We start from the raw sequence: 21,477 nt of genomic DNA, 5'->3' as shown, positions 1-21,477 counted from the left end.
AGATGCACAAAGCTTTAAACAAGTACTTCACACATACACAAAAATCCCAATGGCCAATTCATAGTACTGTGTACTCAACCTCACTGGTCTCAGGGAAATGCAACTTAAAACCACAAAGAGATAGCAATACATATCCTAAGATTTGCTAAACTGAAAAAAGTCTATTGCCACCAAGTACTGGCAATAATATAGTGCGATAGGAACATTCCTACAATGCCTGTAGGAAGAGTAACCAATACAACTGCTCAGGCATTGTTTGGCATTATCTATTAAATTTGAAGATGTACATATCCTATGACTCATTAATTCCACTTCTACATGTGTAGCACAGAAAGATATATACTAATATATACCTGGATACATATATAAGATAGTAACATTGTAAATAGCTCAAAACCAAAAACAACGCACAAGTCCATCAACAACAAAAATGGGGTGTATTCATTTAATAGAATACTATACAACAACAAAAATGAATCAATTATAGCCATATACAACAATGGGGATGAATCTTAGCACTGAGCCAAAGACAAGAACAAAACATTATATAATGCAGAAGTGCATTTATATTAGTTCAAAAGAAGAGACTTATAAATACTTAGGCATCAAAACAATAAAGAAAAACAGAGAGGTGATTACCATAAATATCAGAATACTGACTACCTAATGGGCAAGGGAGAAGGCTATAATCTGGAAAGGGTAGGGAGGGAGCTTCAGGAAGCCTAGCAAAAATCTATTGTTTAATCAGGATGATGGTCACACGGATGATCACTCTACTATGAATCTTTACACTGTAAATTCGTTTTACGAACTTTTCTGTGCTTTATTTCATATGAAAACATTGTAAAATTCAATTCTTTCAAATATTCAAAATAAAATTCCGAAAAAAAGCAAAAGGAAACCAAGACTCATCAAAACTGTCCTATTACAATGAATTAAACAGGTACCACAAATATCCAAAAGTATATTTTAAAATTAAATCGTATGAAATATAAGGCAATTGTTCAAATGCTGGTACAAATTTGCACAGAGGAGACTGGCTTTTACATGGAACCTAAAGTCCTTTTGTTCAACCTGACCATGAAGAAAGAATAACATGTTCATTTAAAAACATATATTTATTAAGTGTTGTGGGAGGCTGGCTGTAAGAAAGCCTCCAAAGATTCCCACCTCAGAATTCACACCCTTATGTAATTCCCTCTCTTTGTATAGGCTGGACCCAAAGATTTGCTTCTAATGGAAAAAACAGAACACTTGTTGAGATGTAACTTTCAAGATTAATCTACAAAAAGCATGTGACTGCTGTCCTCAAAACCCTCTCTTGCTCCCTGTGAGGGAAGTCAGCTGCCACACAGTAAGTTATCCTATGGAGAAGCCCATGTGGTAAGAATATGATATCTCTTTCCAACAGCCAACGAGTGAACTGGGAAGCATTCCTATCCCAGTCGAACCTTAAGATAACTGCTGCCCTGGCCAACACTTGGAGCGTAGCTTGGTGAGAAACCCTGAGCAAAGGCACTCAGTTACTCTGCACCAAGATTCCTGACACAAGATATTAAATGATGTTTTTAAGCCATTAAATTTGAGGGTAACTTGTTACACAGCAACAGATAACTAATGAAAATGCCTACTATGTGCCTTGCACATTCCTTTCTCTTAATATTCAAAGGAGAGTCAAGGAAAAAATAAATCACAAATAAAAATTAAATGTAGGATTCTAAGAGCAAGATGTGACATTGGAACAAATAAGTATGTTAAATCTGAAAAGCAGATTCAGAGTCTTGGTTTAGACTCATCATAACTGCAATTAAAAGTCAAGCATAAAATCACAAAGTTAATTTTCAAAGTCTGAATGTTAATCTTAGGAAAAGAAAATCAGAAATAGTAGTTTGTCTCCTGGTCAGTCTGTATTTTGCTTGAATAAGTTCAAGTATAAATTATACTACAGGAGATAAGACCTTTAACAACCATATTCACTTTGAGGATTAAACACACAATATATACTTTATAATATATGCAAAAAAAGTAACCACTCACTTCATTCTGTCTGTACTAAATCATGAGGTATTAATCAACTACATTTTCTAGACTAAAGTTTACTATTTCCAAATCACTAGTGTACCTGACTCCAATCACAGAAAAATTAATGAAATTTAATCAAACTGGTAAGTTTTTAAGTCTGTTATCCTAGCTCCAAATTTTCAAAGTTTTAAAACTTTGTTAACCTAGCTCCTCAGAGTCCCTTGTGTAGTTAAACCTGATATACTCAGAATCACTCAATTATGGATACACTAACAACAAGAAAACCAAAATGTATTAATGACAGTATAATCATTGCATATTAAGAGGCACCAATATCCAGAAGTACTTGGAACCAGTATGTTTCTAGGTTAAATTGCCTATCATAAGAAAATATGATCCAAGAGAGAAAAAAAATCTATCATTCACAAGGATCTTGTAAGATTCAAATTAAACTCAAGTTGAAAAATTCTAAAGCACAATTAACCCAGACATAATAACAAAAATATAGGAACACTGATACTAAGGGCTATGTGATCAAAGGCAATATCACAGAAGAAGCTATTGGAGGCCACTGCATCAGAGAGAGAACAAATTAATATAAGAAGGAAGAGCTATCGTTGGGAAACATTCTCCACTGATCTCTCCCATTTCTGCACATCTTTTGATAACTTTTGTTCCAAATTATCTTTTCAAGGATGTCTGTTTAGTGAACACCCTGGCAAGACAGAAATACTGACTTCCTCCAGGAGAGGGGGCATATTTGTTTTCTGATCAATAAGATAAAAATAGTGTCTCCCTGCAGGGCAAAGACTGAACAGATTTGCTAGCAGACCCCTTTAAAAGACTGGGGTTTCCTAAGTTCAAGGTTCTTTGGTTGTAATATATATCCTTTGTATATGCAGAATCTACCAAGGCCCATCTCTAAACCGCCCCTGAGGGACCTGCAGGTCATGAAGCTGATGCTGCCAGATATGCCATGAGTAGTCAAGACTATTTCCAACCCAGAAGTCTCATGTCTTCTGCCAGCATCTATGAAACTGTGGCGGACTAACTTGTCAGCTTGCTAGTAAAAATCCCAGAATATTCATAGTTGTTTATTTTATAGTTATATGCTGCATCCTTCTTACCTAAGAAAATTTCAAATCTAAATATATTGCAAGCATTAACAGACACTAGAGAAGTATGAAAAACCTCAGAGGCTAATGAAAACCTTAAATAATTCAGATCATACACAGTGATCAGCCATTTCATTTAACCCCCAGATATCCATATGTTTGGACTGTTCACTTAATTGATTCATTATCAGGTTATTTCCTATGTACCAAATCTCACTAGATGAGTTCAAAGTCGAAGGTGAAAAGAACTACATAAAACTACTGGAAAACAATTTCACATTCTGTTTTTAAAGGAGAGAAGGTATGTACGGAATATAAAAAATTATCACTTTTCAAAGAATTTGCTATAGCAAAGACGGTTGAGTGTACATACTGAATTAATAATTTTGTTTCCGTATGCTATAAAATGTTCAGCTTTGTTACTCAAAGTGTGGTCCACGGACCAATAGCATCATCATCTGCAGCTTGCTAGAAATGCAGATTATCAGGCTCAAACACACACCCTCTTAATCAGAATTTGGATTCTAAGAAGATCCTCAGGCTATTCTTATGCAAATTGAAGTTAAAGTACCCACCAAAAAAATAAAATTAAAAGTCAAGAAGAATATATAAAACTCAAATTCATACTGAAGATAACTTTTAATAGATACTAAAACATTAAAATCACAACTGCTACCTCAGTAAAAGTTAAAGAAACATACAATCATAAACCAGGTAAAGAACATTTAGCTATCAACACTAGCACAACACAGAAAAATCCAATCTGAACAAAGTAAGAAAAAGTTAAAAACAGACATCATGAATAGTCCAAAAAAAGCAGAAATATCAAACTAAGATAATGTAAAGTTCTGGCACTGCACACTTAAAGTACTTCATCAAAACAAGTTCTCATCTTTTTATTTTCAAAAATAATAAAGATGGGGCTTCCCTGGTGGCTCAGTGGTTGAGAGTCCGCCTGCCGATGCAGGGGACACGGGTTCGTGCCCCGGGCCGGGAAGATCCCACATGCCGCAGAGCGGCTGGGCCCGTGAGCCATGGCCGCTGAGCCTGCGTGTCCGGAGCCTGTGCTCCGCAACGGGAGAGGCCACAGCAGTGAGAAGCCCGTGTACCACAAAAAAGTAATAATAATAATAATAAAGATGGCCTGGAACCTAACAAATAAGGTTATTTTTTTTTTGAGTAAAAATGTCCTAATTAGACAGCTGAAAGTAAAAATATAACAGTTGGTAATTTAAATATAAAACAGTTTTCAAAGTTATTTTAGCATGCTACCAAGAACACAGGATTTTGCCTTTCATTTTCCCATATTTTATACTATTGTGAAATGACTGAGGAATCTTATAAATGTTAAATTAGGACATTCTGTTATAAAATTATTAATAAAAAGTTATGTTAGTTATCCTGCATGACTTACACTTTCCAAGTTCTAAATAGGTAGCTATATTTTTACTTGTTTCCCCCCACCACGATGTATTTTAATCATAGGAAAATTGTAACCCTCTCTACTTAAGACTTCATTATCTAAATTTTCCTACGTTTTCTTTTCAGGGTGAAATTTAGGCTGCCATTTGATAATTCTATTATCTATTCTTTATAGCTTTGAGGTAACATCATTATATTCACTCCTATAGAAAACTTTTTAGCACACCTCCAGAAAGGGATTTTTAAAATATCAAGTTGTAAACGTAAAAGAAGTTAAAATAACAAAGTTTAAAAAGAAATAAAACTCCTGAAAACTCAAATGCTTTTAAATGTTTAAATAAAATTTTTAACCTGAAATGCCTTCACAAAAATGGAGAAAAAAATGGGAAGAGTCAACAATAGTAAATGACACATTACGTAAAATACACAAAATAATATACCTCTCTCTTATTTCTTCTTGCAACCTTGAGGAATTCCATAAGGATCTGTAGTTGGGCTGCATGTGATTCCTATAATAGAAAATTATAATTGTTCTTTTAAAAACATAACTTTGAGTTCAAAGTTTTCTTTAACACCACAGTATAATCAGTATGAAGCAACCTAACTCATCCACTTAAGTTAGTCTCTTATTTCTATTTAGTCATTTTCCACTTGCTAACTGGCATTTTTAAAAGCAAGCCATTTCCCCTAAAACTAACTTGAAAAAAACGGGTAAACGGGTGTTTTCAACTACATTTCTCATCGACCATGCAGAAAAAACTATTTATCGGAAATGGCAATTCTGTTATCTGTCCTGGCTTTCTCTTCCCCAACCAAACTAATAAAACATCAAGACAAAAACTGTAGTGGAGGAACTTCCCTGGTGGTCCAGTGTTAAGACTCTGTGCTTCCAATGCAGGGGGTGGGGGTTCGATTCCTGGTTGGGGAACTAATAAGATACCACATGTTGTGTGGTGTGGCCAAAAAAATTTTTTTTAATTTAAAAAACAAAAACATAGTGGAGCCAATGTAGTTTCTAAACACTGAAATCACTTTCCCCATAAGAATTTAACTTGCAGGGGAGTAAGAAACATAATAAATAGGAAGAAATTCATGCTTTTCAGAAATCTAATTTACTATTTCTGGTCATTAATTACTCACACAGATGTGAGAATTAATATATTTCTATGAAAGATTTCAGTTAAACTCAAAAATTTAAAAACAAAATTTTAATATTATCAAGTGGAGGGGGGGTAAAATAACACACATTGGTAACAGAAACAAAGATGTAATAGATAAATGGTAATTATAAGTTTAACATTTTTTGTTATCAAAAAATAAAATTACAGGGGAACTCCCTAGTGGTCCAATAGTTAGGACTCTGCCCTTTCAATGCCAAGGGAGTGGGTTCAACCCCTGTTAGGGGAACTAAGATTCCGCAAGCACAGCCAAAATAAATAAATTAAATAAAATTACAAAAAGATACCTTTTAGTATTAAAATGTACACAATGAACCAATGAATTTCAGCTACATCTGATAACTATACATACAAAGAATATCAAAAGCTAAAAGTGGAATAACAATAAGACATGGTTTATGAACAACTACAATTCTAACTTTCCTATACATATTTTAAAAGAATAAAAAAGTCCAGCGGAGCATTTCTAAAACAAACAACAATAAGAAAGATTAATAAAACTTTCATTTACCTGGCTATGCAACAGAATTATTTGAGGCATTTTTTAAAATAGACACTGGGATGGATTTTATATGATTCTGTTACTCTAGAAAAGATTCCAGGAATCTATATGTTTATAGATTGATAAGAATAGGCCAGTCAAAATTTGAAGACCCACTGAGATATTGCACATACTACAAAAAAGCATGGCCACTTCAGCTTGCAGGATCTTAGTTCCCTCACCAGGGACTGAACCCAGGCCCTCGGCAGTGAAAGCACAGAATCCTAACCACTGGACTGTCATAGAATTCCCAACTTCACTTTCAATGAACTGAAACTAGCTCAAGCAACAACTGAGCACCAACTCAGCTAAATTACTGATTAGACCAAAGAGGTGAGTCTCTTATCCTTGCTCCCTGACAAAGGGAAAGACAAGACCATTCAGAAAGAAAGTATTAACTACTTTAGTCTCTTTACTGCTCTTGAATACAACTTTAAAATTACAAGACAGGGAAAGAAGTAGGAAAAGTCAAGAGAAAAAAACAGGCAAAATGGGACTTCCCTGGTGGCCCAGCGGTTGGGAATCTGCCTGCCAATGCAGGGGACATGGGTTCGAACCCTAGTCAGGGAAGATCCAACATGCTGCGGAGTGGCTGGGCCCGTGTGCCACAACTGCTGAGCCTGTGCTCTGGAGCCCGCGAGCCACAACTACTGAGCCTGCGTGCCACAACTACTGAAGCCCACATGCCTAGAGCCCGTGCTCTGCAACAAGAGAAGCCACTGCAATGAGAAGCCCATGCACCACAACGAAGATGCAACACAGCCAAAAATAAATAAATAAATTAAATTAAATTTAAAAAAAAAAACACAGGTAAAAGAATGAAATTCACAGGTGACCCACTTGCTGGAATGAGCAAAAAAGACTTTAAAATATTTCTCTATATTATTAAAGAATTAAGGGGGGGTTGGTGGGATGAACTGGGAGATTGGGATTGACATATATACACTAATATGTATAAAACAGATAATAAGAATCTGCTGTATAAAAAAAAGAAAAAAGAATTGAGAAAATGGACAAAATGAGCGAAAAAAAGGAGAATTAGAAAAGAATTGAAAGAACAAAGTGTAAACCTAGAAATGAAGAATAAATAGTCTGAAATAAAAAAATAAAAATAAAAAAACTATGAATGCAGTTAGGAACAGATGGACAGAGCCGAGGAAAGGAATAATGAATTCAAAGACAGTTCAATATAAATTACTCAATCCAATTCAGAGAGAGAAAAAATAAAAACAGAGCATCAGAAATATGTGGGATAATATGAAACAATAAAGGGCTTCCCTGGTGGCGCAGTGGTTAAGAATCTGCCTGCCAAAAAAAAAAAAAAAAAAAGAATCTGCCTGCCAATGCAGGAGACACCAGTTTGAGCCCTGGTCTGGGAAGATCCCACATGCCACGGAGCAACTAAGCCTGTGTGCCACGACTACTGAGCCCGCGTGCCATGACTACTGAAGCCCGTGAGCCTAGAGCCCATGCTCCGCAACAAGAGAAGCCATCACAATGAGCACGCACACCACAACGAAGAATAGCCCACACTTTCAACAACTAGAGAAGGCCTGCGTGCACCAATGAAGACCCAACGCAGACAAAAATAAATAAAATAAATAAATTATTTTTGAAAAATGAAACAATAAAACATATGACTTGAATCCTAAGGAAAAGGAGAGAGAGCACAGGGTTGAATAAATAATGGTTCACATGTCCAACAAACAGATCCTCCTGTTCTGTGAAACAGAAGCAGGATGAATATTTTTTAAATGAAAGCTAGGAATATCACAGTCAAACTGAAAACTAATGTCAAAAAGAACATTTAAAAGCAGCTAAAAAGGATACACTAGGGGAAGAAGATTAAGAATGACTGGAAATTTCATCAGAAACAAAGGAGCAAATAGAAAATGAAAATATGTCTTTAAAGTGTTAAAAGAAAAAAAAAACTAGACTTCTATACAGAACAAAACTATCGTCTATACAAGAAATAGTAAAGAAAATTATACAGACAAAAGGGAAATGACTCAGATGGAACCTCAGATCTACAAGAGAAAATGGAGACATCTCAAAGGGTAAATATTTTGGTTTAAAAGGGTCTTTTCTGTTTCTTTTTTTGCATCATTTCTTCAAAAAACTATTAACTGTTTAAAGCAAAAATAACTGGTGGGGTTTATAATATAATTTGAATCACAAAAGGCAGGAGCTTGGTAAATTGAAATACTATAAGGTCTTGCACTTTCCATAAAATGGTATATAGCTGACCCTTGAACAACACACGTTTGAACTGCATGGGTCCACTTATACATGGATTTTTTTTGATAAATACAAACTGCAGTACTACACGATCCATAGCTGGTTGAATCCATGGATAATGAACCGTGGATATGGAGGGCTGATTATAAAGTTAGATGTGGATTTACAACTTCGCAGGCGTCAGCATGCCTAATAGCTGCATTGTTTAAGGGTCAACTGTATATTCAGTGTTGACTGTGAATACAATGTCCTTGAAGTAGCATACTATAAACTCAAGGTTGACTGTGCAAAGTAAAAAAGGCATTTTGCAATCTTTAGAGAAACCACTAGAAATACAATAATATATGCGAAAAACAGAGAAGATGCTATACTAAAATGAAACCCTGGAAACTCAATGATCTCTAAAGAAAGCAAGAAAGGAGAAAGGGTAAATAAGGAATATATGGAAAAACAGAAAACAAATACCAACAAGGTAGACCTCAAGCCTGACCACATTGATAATTATTATATATTACATTTAAATGAACTTAAGTATTTGAATTAATGAGCTTACTAGATTGCATTAAAAACTCAATTACATACAGTTAAGAGACACATTTTTAAAATATAAAAACAATAGAAGAAAAGTAAAAGGGTACAGAAGAATATACCATAGAAACTCTAGTCATAACTAAGCTACTGAGGCTATATTAACATCAGAAAATATAAAAGCAGACTCCAGAACAAAGTATATTTCCAGCAATAAACATATACAATTCATAGTGACAAAGGGGATGATTCATCCAGAAGACGTAACAATCCTAAACATGTATGCACCTAATAATGGGCTTCAAAATACATGAAGTAAAAATCATAGAAGTCAATGAAAAATAAACAATCAAAAATTGTATTTTTAACATACCCCAATCAATAATTGATGGAGCAAGGAGAAAATAAGTTTTTGAATAATATTAACAAACTCTACATTTATAAAGCACAGCAAATAACACATTGCTTTTAAATGAAGGTGAACATTTAACAAAACAGACCATATAGTGAGCCATAAAAAAAAAAAAAAAAATCACAATAAATTTCAATGGACCAAAAGCAAACAAATTGAAGTTACTGGCTAAAATGCAATGAGAAAGATAGAATTCCTACTTTAATCAACAAAACAGCAGGCTAGTTATATGAATGGATGAATTTCAGACAAAGGACCAGAAATAATACATTATCCCAGGAGCTAGGCAGAAAAACCTCGAAATACACAGGCATCAGGTAGAACACTCAATGAGACTGCCAAAAATCTATTCTATCTCTACCTAACAAAGCTTAAAAAACAAGCTTCAAGATAATCAAACTGTTTTGAAAATACTTAACTACATGCCAGAACGAAGTTTAGAAATGTGTAAAGGAATACAAAAATAGCAACACTAAACAAGTTAAAATGTACAATTTCTGGCATCCAATCAAAAGATTAATAAGCATGCAAATAAAGAAAATACGGCCCAAAATAAGGCGAAAAAAATCCATCAATAAAAACAGATGCAGCAATGACACAAGTAATAAAATAAGCAAATACAGTCATAAAAAAGTTACTATAACTACCTATATGTGTTCTCCAAGTTAAGGAGAGACAACAGATTATAGAAAAAAGTAGTGAATGTGACAACAGAAATAGAAACTATCCAAAATGAACTAGACAGGGGAAAAAGATAAAACATAAATAAGCAGAACTGTTTATGTGTGAGCTGTGGTATAACTTCAACCAACCTAACAGATGTGTAATTGGAGTTCCCAAAGTGGAAAAGGTGACAGAAAAATATTTGAAGAAATAATGACCAAAAATTTTCCAAATCTTATGGAAACTATAATCCTACCAATCCAAGAATCTCAAAGAACCCCAAGAACAAGAAACATGGCGGGGGGGGGGGGGAACTATACCAAGGTATATCAAAGTCAAAATACTTAAAACCACAAAAAGAACATTTTAAACTGAGAAATACATTTCATTCTGAGGATGAAGACTTCTCATCTGAAACAATGCAAGACAATGGACAATGGAGCAACATCTTTAAAATACTGAAAGAAAAAAAGTAAATCTAGAATTCTATACTCATTTGGAACTGCCTTTCTGGCATAAAGGGTAAATAAAGACGTTCTCAGATATAGAAGGTGAAAGATTCATCACCAGATCTACACTAAAGAAATGATAAAAGCTGTCCTTCAGGTGGAAGGAAAATTACAGATGGAATTCAGAAGAATGAATGGGGACTTCCCTGGTGGCAGAGTGGTTAAGAATCCGCCTGCCAATGCAAGGGACACGGGTTCAATCCCTGGTCCAGGAAGATCCCACATGCCGCAGAGCAACTAAGCCCGTGCACCACAACTACTGAAGCCTGCGTGTCTAGAGCCCGTACTCTGCAACAAGAGAAGCTATCGCAACGAGGAGCCCATGCACCACAAAGAAAAGGAGCCCACGCTCATCCCAACTAGAGGAAGCCCACGCGCAACAACGAAGACCCAATGCAGCCCTAAATATATATATATATATTTTTTAAAAACACACACGAAAGAATGAATGAAAGAGTGAATGGAAAACAAGACAATGAAGTACACCAGAAATGATAAATACATGTATATACAGAACTTTTTAAAAATCTCCAAAAAACATTAATTTATTGTTTAAACCAAAATTAATAATGATTTATGGGGGGATGGTTATAACATATATAGAAGTAAAACATTTGACAAAAAATAGTACAAATGCTGAGAGAGAAGAAATGGAAGTATACTGTTGTAAGGTTCTTATAATACTGATGAAGTAGGATAATATTACTCAAAAGTACAATGTAATAGCAATTATATTAAAATCCCAAAAGCAACCACTAAGAAACCAAACAAAATGTTCTATCTGACAAGCCAACGAGACAAATAAATGAAATCATGAAAAATACTCAATCTAAAAATCATATAAATCAGTCTCACAATACAATTCAACTAGAACTCAATTACCAAAATAGCATTTGGCAAAGTAGCAATATCCAAAATACACACACACACACACACAAACATACTTCTAACAAATCAATAAGAAAAAAGAAACAATCTATTAGGAAAATGGTTATAGGCTATGAATAGGCAATTCATCAAATAAGAAACCAAGATAAACAAACAAATGAAGAAACTCTCTTCGCTAGTAATCACAGAAATACAAAAAATACAAAATGACAAAACAAAACACACACATACACACACACAAACACAAGCATCTGACAACTATCAGACTGGCAGAAACTAAAAAAAAATACCAAGTGTCGATATGGTACAAACCCACAGAAGAGCAATATGGCAATATTTAATATGGTTAAAATGGGCATTCAAACCCTATGAAAAGCAATTCCACTCCTTAAATCACTAAGTATATATATATGAGCACAAGGAGACATGAATAACAATACTAAATGCAGCACTGACACTCACAATTATGAATTCAGAGCAACTTAAATGTCCATCAACAGGCGAATAGAAATGTTCATGCAATGGATTACTATAGAGAAGTTAAAATAATTAAACTAGATCTACATTTATCAGCAGGAACCTCAAAAAGTAAACAAAAAGGCATAGGTCAAAAAGATAACTACAGTTTGAAACTCCTTATATAAAATTCTAAATTACACAGACAATACTTTATATACAGTTGTAGATACAAGTATATGTTTAAAAAAAGCTTATACACGCTTGAGAAGGATCCTTTCCAACTTCATATGGTGGTTACTCTGGGAGAATGGAATGAGATGAGAGGGTTTTAAGTATAAAAAAATATTTAATTCTCAAAAGGCAGACCTAAGACAAATATGGTAAAGTGTTACAATTTATTAAAACTGCAAGATAAGTCAAGAGTCTCATTATTTTCTGTACTTTTCTGTATGTTAGAAATATTCATCAAGTAAAATAATAATGCAAAGTAAAACAGGAAAACAATAATGAAAAATGCTATAATACCTATAACAGGAAGTTTGATTCTGAACTGGCTCCCTCATCAAAAAATAACAGAAAAGACCTGAGTTCTAAAACTAAGATACCTGTACTTCCTCAATTCTAAGACAGAGACAAAAAAAGCATGCAAAGATTAATGTTGACACGTCAAAGGGGGAATAAGGTTAACAGCTCTCACATTCAGTATGTAAACTTACCTATCTTCAGTAAATAGCCTATACACACCCTTAAGTGAGCCTGTGGTGCAATAGCCCAGAAAGTCTCTCTTTACCCACCACCACGGAAAAAAAATTCTACTGTTCTCTTAAGGTAGAAAAGGGAGAATCATTTGCTATGAGTTGTACAAGAAGGGATCAGGGAATCCAACTGCTTCTTGATCAGATCCTCAACAAATCATCCTGTTTTCAGCCTTTGCTGTATGAGCTATCTCATGCTACCAATTCCAAGGCCTTTGTTTAACAATATAAAAAGGGTTCGTTCCTAGATCTTCCTCACTGCTAGCTCAGCTTTCTCAGATGTCTTAATCTATTACTTTTCATCCACTGCTGCCATTGTCTCTTCTCCCATTCTTTGGCCTTTTAAAAGTCCCTTTACTGTCATTTTATTTTCTTTTTAACATCTTTATTGGAGTATAACTGCTTTACAATGGTGTGTTAGTTTCTGCTTTATAACAAAGTAAATCAGTTATACATATACATATATCACCATATCTCTTCCCTCTTGCGTCTCCCTCTCTCCCACCTTCCCTATCCCACCCCTCTAGGTGGCCACAAGTCACCGAGCTGATCTCCCTGTGCTATGTGGCTACATCCGACTAGCTATCGGTTTTACATTTGGTAGTGTATATATGTCCATGCCACTCTCTCATTTTGTCCCAGGTTACCCTTCCCCCTCCCTGTGTCCTCAAGTCCATTCTCTAGTACATCTGCATCTTTATTCCAGTGTTGCCCCTAGGTTCTTCATGACCTTTTTTTTTTTTTTTAGATTCCATATATATCTGTTAGCATACAGTATTGGTTTTTCTCCTGACTTACTTCACCCTGTATGACAGACTCCAGGTCCATCCACCTCACTACAAATAACTCAATTTCGTTTCTTTTTATGGCAGAGTAATATTCCATTGTATATATTTGCCACATCTTCTTCATCCATTCATCTGTCGATAGACACTTAGGTTGCTTCCATATGCTGGATATTCTAAATAGAGCTGCAATGAACATTGTGGTACATGACTCTTTTTTGAATCATCGTTTTCTCAGGGTATATACCCAGAGGTGTGATTGCTGGGTAATACGGTAGTTCTATTTTTACCTTTTTAAGGAACCTCCATACGGTTCTCCATACTGGCTGTATCAATTTACATTCCCACCAACAGTGCAAGAGGGTTCCCCTTTCTCTACACCCTCTCCAGCATTTGTTGTTTGTACATTTTTTTGATGATGGCCATTCTGACCAGTGTGAGATGATATCTCATTGTACTTTTGATTTGCATTTCTCTAATGATTAATGATGTTGAGCTTCTTTCATGTGTTTGTTGGCAATCTGTACATCTTCTCTGGACAAATGTCTATTAACATCTGCTGCCCATTTTTGGATTCAGTTGTTTGTTTTTTTGATATTGAGCTGCATGAGCTTCTCGTAAATTTTGGAGATTAATCCTTTGTCAGCTGCTTCATTTACAAATATATTCTCCCATTCTGAGGGTTGTCTTTTCACCTTGTTTATGGTTTCCTTTGTTCCGCAAAAGCTTTGAAGTTTCATTAGGTCCCATTTGTTTATTTTTGTTTTTATCTCCATTTCTCTAGGAGGTGGGTCAAAAAGGATCTTGCTGTGATTTATGTCATAAAGTGTTCTGCCTATGTTTTCCTCCAGGAGTTTGATAGTGTCTCTCTGGCCATACACTTAGATATTTAATCCATTTTGAGTTTACTTTTGTGTATGGTTTTAGGCAGTGTTCTAATTTCATTCTTTTACATGTAGCTACCCAGTTTTCCCAGCACCACTTATTGAATAGGCTGTCCTTTCTCCATTGTATATTCCTGCCTCCTTTATCAAAGATAAGGTGACCATATGTGCATGGGTTTATCTCTGGGCTCTCTATCCTGTTCCATTGATCTATATTTCTGTTTTTGTGCCAGTACCATACTGTCTTGATTACTGTAGCTTTGAGGTATAGTCTGAAGTCCAGGAGCCTGATTCCTCCAGCTCCATTTTTCTTTCTAAAGATTGCTTTGGCAATTCGGGGTCTTTTGTGTTTCCATACAAATTGTGAAATTTTTTGCTCTAGTTCTGTGAAAAATGCCATTGGTAATTTGATAGGGATTGCACTGAAGGTGTAGATTCCTTTGGGTAGTATAGTCATTTTCACAATGTTGATTCTTCCAGTCCACAAACATGGTATACCTCGCCACCTATTTGTATCATCTTTAATTTCTTTCATCAGTGTCTTATAATTTTCTGCATACAGGTCTTTTGTCTCTTTAGGTAGGTTTATTCCTAGGTATTTTATTCTTTTTGTTGCAATGGTAAATGGGAGTGTTTTCTTAATTTCACTTTCAGATTTTTCATCATTACTGCACAGGAATGCAAGAGATTTCTGTGCATTAATTTTGTATCCTCTTACTTTACCAAATTCATTGATTAGCTCCAGTAGTTTTCTGGTAGCATCTTTAGGATTCTCTATGTATAGTATCATGTCATCTGCACACAGTGACAGCTTTACTTCTTCTTTTTCGATTTAGACTTTTATTTCGTTTTCTTCACTGATTGCTGTGGCTAAGACTTCCAAAACTATGTTGAATAACAGTGGTGAGAGTGGGCAACCTTGTCATATTCCTGATCTTAGTGGAAATGGTTTCAGTTTTTCACCATTGAGGACGATGTTGGCTGTGGGATTGTCATATATGGCCTTTATTATGTTGAGGTAAGTCCTCTCTATGCCCACTTTCCGGAGGGTTTTTATCATAAACGGGTGTTGAATTCTGTCAAAACCTTTCTCTGCATCTACTGAGATGATCATATGATTTTTCTCCTTCAATTTGTTAATATGGTGTATCACATTGAGTAATTTGCGTATATTGAAGAATCCTGGCATTCCTGGGATAAACCCCACTTGATCATGGTGTATCATCCTTTTAATGTGCTGTTGGATTCTGTTTGCTAGTATTTTCTTGAGGATTTTGCATCTATGTTCAACAGTGATATTGGCCTGTACTTTTGTTTGTGACATCTGTGTCTGGTTTTCGTGTCAGAGTGGTGGTGGCCTTGTAGAATGAGTTTGAGAGTGTTTCTCCCTCTGCTATATTTTGGAAGAATTTGAGAAGTATAAGTGTTAGCTTTTCTCTAAATGTTTGATAGAATTCGCCTGTGAAGCCATCTGGTCCTGGGCTTTCGTTTGTTGGAAGATTTTTAATCACAGTTTCAATTTCCGTGCTTATGACTGGTCTGTTCATATTTTCTATTTCTTCCTGATTCATTTTCAGAAGGTTGTGCATTTCTAAGGATTTGTCCATTTCTTCCAGGTTGTCCATTTTATTGGCATACAGCTGCTTGTAGTAATCTCTCATGATCCTTTGTATTCCTGCAGTGTCAGTTGTTACTTCTCCATTTTTCATTTCTAATTCTATTGATTTGAGTCTTCTCCCTTTTTTTCTTGATGAGTCTGGCTAATGGTTTATCAATTTTGTTTATCTTCTCAAAGAACCAGCTTTTAGTTTTATTGATCTTTGCTATTGTTTCCTTCATTTCTTTTTCATTTATTTCTAATCTGATCTTTATGATTTATTTCCCTCTGCTAACACTGGGGCTTTTTTTGTTCTTCTTTCTCTAATTTCTTTAGCTATAAGGTTAGGTTGTTTATTTGAGATGTTTCTTGTTTCTTAAGGTAGGATTGTATTGCTATAAACTTCCCTCTTAGAACTGCTTTTGCTGCATCCCATAGGTTTTGAGTCACTGTGATTTCATTGTCATTTGTTTCTAGGTATTTTTTGATTTCCTCTTTGATTTATTCAGTGATCTCTTCGTTATTAAGTAGTGTATTGTTTAGCCTCCACGTGTTTGCACATTTTACAGATTTTTTCCTGTAATTGATATCCAGTCTCATAGCGTTGTGGTCAGAAAAGATACTGGATACAACTTCAGTTTTCTTACATTTACCAAGGCTTGATTTGTGACCCAAGATATGATTTATCCTGGAGAATGTTCCATGAGCACTTGAGAAGAAAGTGTATTCTGTTGCTTTTGGATGGAATGTCCTATAAATATCAATTAAGTCCATCTTGTTTAATGTATCATTTAAAGATTATGTTTCCTTGTTTATTTTCATTTTGGATGATCTGTCCATTGATGAAAGTGGGGTGTTAAAGTCCCCTACTATGATTGTGTTACTGTTGATGTCCCCTTTTATGTGTGTTAATATTTGCCTTATGTATTGAGGTGCTCCTATGTTGGGTGCATAAATATTTACAATTGTTATATCTTCTTCTTGGATTGATCCCTTGATTATTATGTAGTGTCCTTCTTTGGCTCTTATAATAGTCTTTGTTTTAAAGTCTATTTTGTCTGATATGAGGATTGCTAATCCAGCTTTCTTTTGATTTACATTTGCATGGAATATCTTTTTCCATCCCCTGACTTTCAGTCTGTATGTGTCCCTAGGTCTGAAGTGGGCCTCTGGTAGACAGCATATATATGGGTCTTTTTTTTGTATCCATTCAGCCAGTCTATGTTTTTTGGTTGGATCATTTAATCCATCTACATTTAAGGTAATTATCAATATATATGTTTCTATTACCATTTTCTTAATTGTTTTGGGTTTGTTATTGTACGTCTTTTCCTTCTCTTGTGTTTCCTGCCTAGAGAAGTTCCTTTAGCATTTGTTTTAAAGCTGGTTTGGTGGTAATGAGTTTTCTTACCTTTTGCTTGTCTGTGAAGGTTTTAATTTCTCCATCAAATCTGAATGAGATCCTTGCTGGGTGGAGAAATCTTGGTTGTAGGTTTTTCTCTTTCATCACTTTAAAATGTCCTGCCACTCCCTTCTGGCTTGCTGAGTGTCTGCTGAAACAGCAGCTGTTAACCTTATGAAGATTGCCTTGTATGTTGTTTTTCCCTTGCTGCTTTTAATATTTTTTCTTTATATTTAATTTTTTATAGTTTGATTAATGTGTCTTGGCCTGTTTCTCCTTGGATTTATCCTGTATGGGACTCTCTGTGCTTCCTGGACTTGATTAACTATTTCCTTTCCCATATTAGGGAAGTTTTCAACTATAATCTCTTCAAATATTTTCTCAGTCCCTTTCTTTTTCTCTTCTTCTTCTGGGACCCCTATAATTCGATTGTTGGTGCATTTAATGTTCTCCCAGAGGTCTGTGAGACTGTCCTCAATTCTTTTCATTCTTTTTTCTTTATTCAGCTCTGTAGTAGTTATTTTCACTACTTTATCTTCCAGGTCACTTATCCGTTCTTCTGCCTCAGTTATTCTGCCATTGATTCCTTCTAGAGTATTTTAAATTTCATTTATTGTGTTCTTCATCACTGTTTGTTTGCTCTTTAGTTCTTCTAGGTCCTTGTTAAACGTTTCTTGTATTTCCTCCATTCTATTTCCACGATTTTGGATCATCTTTACTACCATTATTCTGAATTCTTTTTCAGGTAGACTGCTTATTTTCTCTTCATTTGTTAGGTCTGGTGGGTTTTTACCTTGCTCCTTCATCTGCTGTGTGTTTCTGTCTTCTCATTTAGCTTAACTTACTGTGTTTGGAGTCTCCTTTTCGCAGGCTGCAGGTTCGTAGTTCCCATTGTTTTTGGTGTCCTCCTCCAGTGGCTAAGGTTGGTTCAGTAGGTTGTGCTTCCTGGAGGAAGAGACTAGTGCCTGTGTTCTGGTGGATAAGGCTGGATCTTCTCTTTCTGGTGGGCAGGTCCACATCTGGTGGTGTGTTCTGGGGTGTCTGTAACCTTATTATGATTTTAGGCAGCCTCTCTGTTAATGGGTGGGGCTGTGTTCCTGTCTTGCTAGTTTTTTGGCATAGGGTGTCCAGCACTGTAGCTTACTGGTCGTTGAGTGGAGCTAGGTCTTGCCGTTGAGATTGAGATCTCTGGGAGATTTCCACCATTTGATATTACGTGGAGCTGGGAGGTCTCTGGTGGACCAATGTGTTGAACTTGGCTCTCCCACCTCAGAAGCACATCCCTGACGCCTGGCTGGAGCACCAAGATCCTGTCATCCACATGGCTCAGATTAAAAGGGAGAAAAAAAGAAAGAAAGATGATGAAATGAAATGAAATAAAATAAAATGAAATGAAACAAAATAAAATGAAATAAGATAAAATAAATTTATTAAAATAAAAAATAATTATCAAAAAAGATTTAAAAAGTAATAAAAAAAGAAAGAAGGGAGCAACCAAACCAAAAAACAAATCCACCAATGATAACAAGTGCTAAAAACTATACTTAAAAAAAAAGGGACAGACAGAACCATAGGACAAATGTTAAAAAGAAAGCTATACAGACAAAATCACACACAGAAGCATATGCATACGCACTCACACACACACACACAAAAAAAAAATATATATATATATATATATATATATATATCGCTGCTCCCAAAGTCCACCTCCTCAATTTGGGATGATTTGTTGTCTATTCAGGTATTCCACAGATGCAGGGTACATCAAGTTGATTGTGGAGATTTAATCTGTTGCTCCTGAGGCTGCTGGGAGAAATTTCCCTTTCTCTTCTTTGTTCGCACTGCTCCTGTGGTTCAGCTTTGGATTTGGCCCCGCCTCTGCGTGTAGGTCGCCTGAGGGTGCCTGTTTCCCGCTCAGACAGGACAGGGTTAAAGGAGCAGCTGATTCGGGGTCTCTGGCTCACTCAGGCTGAGGGGAGGGAGGCATATGGAATGCGGGGCAAGCCTGCGGCGGCAGAGGCCAACGTGACTTTGCACCAGCCTGAGACGTGCCGTGTGTTCTCCCAGGGAAGCTGTCCCTTGATCACAGGACCCTGGCAGTGGCTTGCTGCACAAGTGTGCTTGCACAAGGCTTCCTGGGGGCTGCAGCAGCAGCCTTAGCATCTCATCCCCATCTCTGGGTTCCACACTTTTAGCCGTGGCTCGCGCCCGTCTCTGGAGCTCCTTTAAGCGGCGCTCTTAATTCCCTCTCCTTGCGTACCAGGAAACAAGGAGGCAAGAAAAAGTCTCTTGCCTCTTAGGCAGGTCCAGACCTTTTCCAGGACTCCCTCCCGGCTAGCCATGGCACACTAGCCCCCTTCAGGCTGTGTTCACACAGCCAACCCCAGTCCTCTCCCTGGGATCCGACCGAAGCCGGAGCCTCAGCTCTCAACTCCCACCCATCCCGGGTTGAGCAGACAAGCCTCTTGGGCTGGTGAGTGCTAGTTGGCACCGATCCTCTGTGCGGGAATCTCCCCGCTTTGCCCTCTGCATCCCTGTTGCTGTGCTCTCCTCCGTGGCGCCGAAGCGTCCCCCCTCCGCCACCCACAGTCTCCGCCCACGAAGGGGCTTCGAGTGTGTGGAAACCTTTCCTCCTTCACAGCTCCCTCCCGCTGTGCAGGTCCCATCCCTATTCTTTTGTCTCTGTTTCTTCTTTTTTCTTTTGCCCTACCCAGGTACATGGGGGAGTTTCTTGCCTTTTGGGAGGTCTGAGGTCTTCTGCCAGCATTCAGTAGGTGTTCTGTAGGAGCTGTTCCACATGTAGAAGTATTTCTGATGTATTTGTGGGGAGGAACGTGATCTCCACGTCTTATTCTTCCACCATCTTGAAGTTCCTCTCTACTGTCATTTTAATAGCATTAAGGGAGCAAGACTGTTTGTTCAGTCTATCATAGAGAAGTATTTTTACATCACTTATCACTATGTGAAAATATTTACTTTAGTTTATCTCCTCAGCTACTCCACCCTATCCCCCCCAACACACACACACACACACACACACACACACACACACACACACATAGCAGGATCCTGTCTTTTCCACTACACTTAACACAACATCTAGCACACGGTAGATGCTAATAGAAAACTATGTTTAAAATCATAGGAGAGCCTTGGCAACAATTTTTGGGATATGACACCTAAAGCAAAAGCAAAAAAATCAAAAATAAACAAGTATGACTATATCAAACATACAAGCTTCTGCACAACGAAGGAAATGATCAACAAAGTGAAAATGCGACCAATGCAATGGGAGAAAATATTTGCAGATCATATATCTGATAAGAGGTTAATATCCAAAATACTGTATATAAAGAATTCATATAATTCAATAGCAAAAAACCCCCCAAATAATCCAATTTAAAAATGGGCAAAGGATTTTCCAAATAAGACATTCAAATGATCAACAGGTACATGAAAAGGTGTTCAACCTCACAACTCATTAGGGAAATAGAAATCAAGACCACAAGGAGGGAGATTCCCTGGCGGCGCAGTGGTTGAGAGTCCGTCTGCCGATGCAGGGGACACGGGTTCGTGCCCCGGTCCGGGAAGATCCCACATGCCACGGAGCATCTGGGCCCGTGAGCTATGGCCACTGAGCCTGCATGTCCAGAGCCTGTGCTCTGCAACGGGAAAGGCCACAACAGTGAGAGGCCTGCATACTGCAAAAAAAAAAAAAACCCACAAGGAGACATCACGTCACACAGGTTACAATGGCCACCATCCAAAAGACAAGAAAGAACAAATGCTGGTGAGGATGTGGAGGAAAGGAAACCCTTGTGCACTGCTGGTGGGAATGTAAATTGGTATAGCCACTATGGAAAATAGTATGGAGGTTCCTAAAAAAATTAAAAATAAAACTACCATATGATCCATCAATCCCATTTCTGGGTATATATCCAAAGGAAATTAAATTGCTATGTCAGAGCAATATCTGCACCCTCATGTTCATGCAGCATTATTTACAATTTCCAAGATATGTTAATAACCTAAGTGTCCATCAATGCATGATTGGATAAAGATGTGGTATATATACA

At 36.6% G+C, this 21,477-nt stretch overlaps 1 protein-coding gene across 12 annotated transcripts in view; it reads right to left on the bottom strand.

Moving 5' to 3' along the window:
* Nucleotides 1–21,477, bottom strand: part of COP1 (COP1 E3 ubiquitin ligase) — a 276,406-nt gene that overhangs the window by 199,448 nt on the left and 55,481 nt on the right. For 8 of the 12 annotated variants that reach the window (XM_033854790.2, XM_019952343.3, XM_019952340.3 and 5 more), the window contains one exon: nt 5,000–5,068. The exons of 3 other annotated variants lie outside the window; for them this stretch is intronic. In XM_033854790.2, coding sequence (XP_033710681.1) covers nt 5,000–5,068 — 69 coding nt within the window. Of the gene's footprint in view, nt 1–4,999; nt 5,069–17,407; nt 18,498–21,477 lie in introns of those variants that run through there. One more of the 12 variants, XM_073804100.1, reaches the window with a different exon arrangement.

The sequence above is a fragment of the Tursiops truncatus genome, chromosome 1 (genome assembly GCF_011762595.2).
Source record: "Tursiops truncatus isolate mTurTru1 chromosome 1, mTurTru1.mat.Y, whole genome shotgun sequence".
Taxonomy (NCBI): Eukaryota; Metazoa; Chordata; class Mammalia; order Artiodactyla; family Delphinidae; genus Tursiops; species Tursiops truncatus.
Note: the sequence above shows the minus strand (reverse complement) of the source record. Positions and strands in the feature narration are given on the sequence as shown.